This window comes from Pundamilia nyererei, unplaced genomic scaffold (genome assembly GCF_000239375.1).
Source record: "Pundamilia nyererei isolate P.nyererei 1_Seehausen unplaced genomic scaffold, PunNye1.0 scaffold00236, whole genome shotgun sequence".
Classification (NCBI taxonomy): Eukaryota; Metazoa; Chordata; class Actinopteri; order Cichliformes; family Cichlidae; genus Pundamilia; species Pundamilia nyererei.
In genome coordinates this window covers 784,258-789,955 of record NW_005187637.1, presented here as the reverse complement: position 1 = coordinate 789,955, position 5,698 = coordinate 784,258, and the positions used below count along the sequence as shown (strand labels likewise).

At 37.0% G+C, this 5,698-nt stretch overlaps 2 protein-coding genes across 2 annotated transcripts in view; both read left to right on the top strand.

The window, feature by feature from the left end:
* The window catches only part of nr2c2 (nuclear receptor subfamily 2, group C, member 2), a 12,331-nt gene extending 11,490 nt beyond the window's left edge, over positions 1 to 841 (top strand). The window contains exon 15 of the mRNA XM_005749102.1: positions 396 to 841. Coding sequence (XP_005749159.1) covers positions 396 to 570 — 175 coding nt within the window. The 3' untranslated portion in view covers positions 571 to 841. The remainder of the gene's footprint in view (positions 1 to 395) is intronic.
* Positions 842 to 5,161: 4,320 nt separating this feature from the next.
* mrps25 (mitochondrial ribosomal protein S25) overlaps positions 5,162 to 5,698 on the top strand; it is a 4,554-nt gene continuing 4,017 nt past the window's right edge. The window contains exon 1 of the mRNA XM_005749101.1: positions 5,162 to 5,405. Coding sequence (XP_005749158.1) covers positions 5,272 to 5,405 — 134 coding nt within the window. The 5' untranslated portion in view covers positions 5,162 to 5,271. The remainder of the gene's footprint in view (positions 5,406 to 5,698) is intronic.

The following is a 5,698-nucleotide window of genomic DNA, read 5'->3' as shown; positions in this document are numbered from 1 at the left end:
CACACACACACACACACACACACACACACACACACACACACACACACACACACCTTAATTTGAAAGTGTGTAGACGTCCAGACATGCACTTTCAATTATATATGTAAATGCAACATTATATTATATCAAGGCAGATTCATTGTATCATGACTCTTATAATAATGATCACATTGATTTAATGCATCACTGGGGAAATAATCTAAAAATTGGCCTTGATTGGTTCACTTTGGCCAAGGTCGATCGCTGACGTCATCGTCCATTGGCACAAACCTGAACTCCTGTGTCCTTTTCTTTTCTGTGGATGTCTGGCAGAGGGCCTTCATTCCATTTCAGGTAAAACCGTGTTTGCATGCAGTGATGTGTTGTGTAAATTACATCTTTATTCCATTCCTCAGGCTGACACGTATTCTGACTCGTCTGCCTGCACTGCGCCTCATGAACTCAAGCATCACAGAGGAGCTCTTCTTCACCGGCTTAATAGGAAATGTTTCTATTGACAGCATAATTCCTTACATCCTCAAGATGGAGACGGCTGAGTATAACAGCCAGGACTCTGACTCTACAGAATGACACGCCATCACTCCGAGCACCCTAACTCTCAGAGTTTGAAGTATTTAGTGAGTCTCCTCTTCAGGTACACACTTTCTCTTGTAAGGATTGTATTTTTGAACTGTAGTACTAAATCCTGCAGCAAGCCCTTGCTTTCAATGATGCATAGTGCAAAGTCATTCAGGTAGATTGAGATGGAATGGCACTGGACAGCCTGGATGGCTGAGGATGTTTCCTGAAGCTGATGCAGTCAGTCCTGTTGAACTAAGTAACAGAATCTTCAGCATCTACAGCTATGCTCTTTAATGTCTTTATAGCACTTGACCTAACCCTTTCAAATTGCGTTACATTTGTCTAGGTTTGCATAACTTACAGAAAGTCCAGAATCTAAAAGTAACATTAAAAGAAATCCTGCATGTGAAAAAGATCTTTAAAAACCTCTTTAGAGTGGAGGACATCTGATTACTTTGAAGCTGGGGAGTTTTTTTGAACATCAGCGCAGTAAAATTGGCATGTTTCTGATACAGGCCATTAAAAAGAATTGAGTTTTCAATATGTATGGAAAAGAGCTTTTCTTGTTAATTTTGACACAACTGAAATTAAAATGGAGTTGTTCAATTAGTTAAATCTGAATTATAGTTAGAGAAACTCAGTCAGGTATATAAAGGTACAAACTCTCAGTTATGTTCTCCATTAGTAAGTATTCATAGCATGTCATAGTATTGATCAAGCTCATAGCACATAATCAGCTCAGTGCACCACCTCTCTTTTAGTTTTGCTTTTACAATAACAAAAGTTTCATAAGTCAAGTTAGCCATTTAAATTGAGGAGCGTATGTTGTTTCTTATACTGAACGATAGGGCTGCCACGATTAGTCGACTAGTCACGATTACGTCGACTATCAAAATCGTCGACGACTGATTTAATAGTCGACGCGTCGTTTGAAGCTTTGTAAGATCCCAAAATCACACCAGTGTGTGAATGTGTGTGTGAATGGGTGGATGACAGGTTGTGTAAAGCGCTTTGGGGTCCTTAGGGACTAGAAAAGCGCTATACAAATACAGGCCATTTACCATTACCAAAAGACGCAGGAATAAGTAGTAGGATTTAAGAGTGTAATAACGGACTGAAACAGAAGATGGCGGCACTGCATGTACAAGGATGCCAGCTGCTGTTAAACCCTGAAGAAGAAGAAGCTGCGTCCCAGAGTTCATAGCGTGGCCCTGCTCAGTTTTCAACAATGGCGGCAGCTAGTTAGTTTTAGTATTACTCTTATTATTCTTTCTGGGTCACAAAATAAACGTTTAAGATATTCTCAGGCGAGAATGTAGCTGTGTAAACCTCAAATATCTGCTCAGTTTATCAAGACACCACATACTTTCAAAAGCGCTCCGACGTTTTCGGAGACGTCTGTTACCCACCAGTCAATAGCTAACGGGTTCAAGGCTCACTAGAGCCGGTGAGAACACCGGACTCCCGGCAAATCATTTTCAAACCCACCGCCGTCTTTCGCTACTCAGGTTAAACATGATATATGAGTCACTTAGATAACTTAAAAATGTTATTGTTTGGCTTTTTTTTAGTATTTTATTTGTTCCTGAATGAATCTGTTTGGCTGAGATTAAAGTTACAGTTTTTACACAGCTGAATAAACCTCAAGCAGACAGCTGATTATCAGAAGTGTGAGATGCTCAAGAATATACTCCAGTGTCCTGTTATATTTTAGATAGCAAGGAGCAGACGGCTGAGTTTATTAAACTTCACTGAAACAATCTGCAAATTTCATTAAAATTTAATAAATTTTAATCTTGTCTTTATTTTTAGCTAGCACATACCTTAAACACTTAAGCTAATGATAGTTATATTAAGAGCAGATGCATGCTGGTGCAATAAGCTGTATGTTTTATGTCCAATGAATGCATGATCTGATTAGTCGACTAATCGCAAAAATAATCGGTGACTAGTCGACTATCAAAATAATCGTTTGTGGCAGCCCTACTGAACGACATCTCAGAGGTTTTTTTATGTGCTTGTGTTTCTATGTGGTACAATTATTTTTAGGTTATTATGAGTATGTTCCTCATATAATCCGTGCAATCACCTCATCAATTTTCCCTTTTATGACAATCAATTACATATTGTTTCCTTCTGTCCTGTCAGTGTCATAACTATTCTTCTCTATCTTCATTTTTTACAGTATTTATCATCAGCTAAATATTTCTTTTAAGGAATTAGATTACCTTAAATGTTTGGGTTTAAAAATCCGACTTATGTGTAGCTATGCTACTGTTTTTTATTTTTGCATTTGTATTCTCGTGCACATCAATCAGCTTTTGTGGTGTTTCATTGCACTCATGCTGACTAAAACTTTGTGTTTTGTATGTTTTCCAAAAACTTTAACTTGTTGTAAACAAATTTGCTCGTTGCATACTAAGTGTACTTAAAGTACTTTTGGGCAGGTTTCCCTGATTTAAAAGAAAAAAATGGAGAAAAAAAAAAAGATTTTCTGGGAAGCCAATCCCGAGTGCATTGATGTCTTGGAGACTAAGTAGGAGATATGCATTGGCTTACCTTCTTATATTATGGTTCTGAATAGGCATCCACAGCACCATGAATGATAATGGGTGTATAAATAGGTCAGCTATGATTATGTCTCTGTGAAGTACATGTCAGATGTAATATTTGGGTTTAAAACCCATATGGACTGTTCGTAAAGGCACTGGTGAGAAAAGACCTTCGTACATGTAATTTCATTAAAATGAGTGCATGTTGTTTTGAAGCAGGGTTTTTTTAATCTTGTCGCTGTCTGCCCTAAAAAGGAGCATTGTTATAATTTTTCTAGAGCATTGCAATGCATGCAAAAGTTGCTTAAGCGCATTTTATTAAATGCTGTATGGAAAGTGTGGATTTAAATGTTGTGGCTTTAAAATATTTACCATGAGCAGCTCCCACATTACAGGATAATAGAGTTTTTCCAGAGTATCTTATGGTTAAGATTTTATACTGTGTAAAAGTACTGTTTTTTTCCTTATGTAAAATGTCTGTGTTCAAACATTGAGATTGAGAAAATCAGAAAATCATTCATGTTTTGCTCGAGTTGGTCACAGCCCTACCTTTCTACCTCACGCTGATAAAGATATAAAAGAAATGTGTTAATGACTGAGTCCCGCATCAGAATTCCAGTCTCTGAGGCTACGCATTTTAAACAAAATAAACAGTTATTCATGAAATAAAACACGACTGAAGTTATTTGTGATGAAGATGGATGATAGAACTGGAAAAGCTGAAGTCTGTATGAACATATCAGTTTTTTTTTCTGTTCCATTGAATAGAAGTTAGGCTTTAGTAACAATACAGGCAGGAACCATAGCATTCTCCTTATTACTTTGATCACTTTTAAATACAGATGTTTCCCCATAAAAATAAAGCCATCAAATAACGAGTGAAAAAAGCATTAATAATGCAGAAACCTGCTCAATGGGTCTGCTTGAATATTTTATTCTACAGTTTACTGAACAACAGCAAACTAAACCCCAAAAAGACACAAAAAACAGAAATTCTGTTTCCAAAAAAAGAGAAAAGCTATAAAGTATTTATCTGAATTGAAGATTATCTTTTATCTTTTATTATCTTTTAAACTGTATATATTTCTCCCGTGTGCATTTACTCTTAGTTTTTAACAACTGCACAGAGACACCTTTTTCATAGCTTCAATGATTATTGCAAAACTTTATACACAAAATATTTAAGCTGCATTCACAGAACCACGCAGTGTTGTCAAATCAACACACAATCAGGCGAAATTACTCCACTAAGCTCATATTGCTCACTGCTTCAAAAAAAAAGGACAAGTCAAGACAAGTCTTTCCAAAGTCATTCTACAAAAGATGAAAAAATATGAAGTTAAAATAGAGATGAACTAATTTTCATGTTCAAGAAACCAGTTTGAGATGATCTGAGCGTTGCAACGTGGTGTGTTGCTGGAAGCAGCACTCAGGAGATGGATACACTGTTGACATAAAGTAATGGACATGGTCATCAACAACACTCAGGTAGGTTGTGGTGTATAAACACTGAGTTGGTACTTTAATGTGCTCAAAGTGTGACAAAAATATCCCCCACACCATTACACTAGAATTAACCTGAACAGCTAATACAAGGCAGGATGGATGGTTTCATGCTGCTTATGCCATATTATAACGCTACCACCCAAATATCACAGCAGAAATTAAGATTTATAAAACCAGACAAGTCTTTTTTCTAACCATCTATTGCCTAGTTTTTGAAGCTGTAGCCTCAGTTTCCTGTTCTTAGCTGACATTAACTGGCCCTTACGGGTTTCATCATACCAGAAGCAATGAGTGTGAATAATTTAAAGTTATTGTGTTGACTTTTGTTGTAACTTCTGCTTCCAGTAGTTAGTCTTACAACAAATGAACTGTTGTGTAGACTGTGTTTTAGTGTGTATAAAGGTTATAAGGCAAAATATAAGTTTTGGCCAAAAGAGTGATTGGTTTAAAAAGTTAATATTTTAGCAATTCGGGAAAATAATAATGTAGCTTAGGCGTTCTTGCAAAAAACTACAATTACCATCACTCTTTGGTCGCTTGGCTAGCGACCTTCCTACGTCATCAAAACGCGTCTCTGTTAGTGTGCGTTTTTGGCTACAGGCACGCGCAGTTTGCTTTTAAATGGTAATTTGTAAATATAAAAAAGGTTAAGATGCCTATGAAAGGAAGGTTTCCGATTAGGAGGACCCTGGAATATCTCCAGAAGGGCGACATCATCTTCAAAAACAGAGTGAAGATTATGACAGTGAATTATAACACACACGGCGAGCTCAGCGACGGAGCAAGGTCAGAGCATCGACTAGGAAATAGACGAGCAGAAATTTCAGCTTATTTTATACACTTAAAAAAAGTCAAGTCTTTTTGAGCCACGCTGTTGTTGAGATCTCACGTGTCTCGTGTTTTATTAACCTGAGCCCATAAACACGTGGATCAGGGGAGAGGGGGTAAAATGCTGTGTGGATTACCTGGTCATCCTTTATAACTACTCTGACAGTATGCTCATATGCATCACTGTGAAAAGTACCGTGTTTTTTCAAGTCATGTTTATCACTTTGAATTGTTGTAAATGTCAGAAAAAT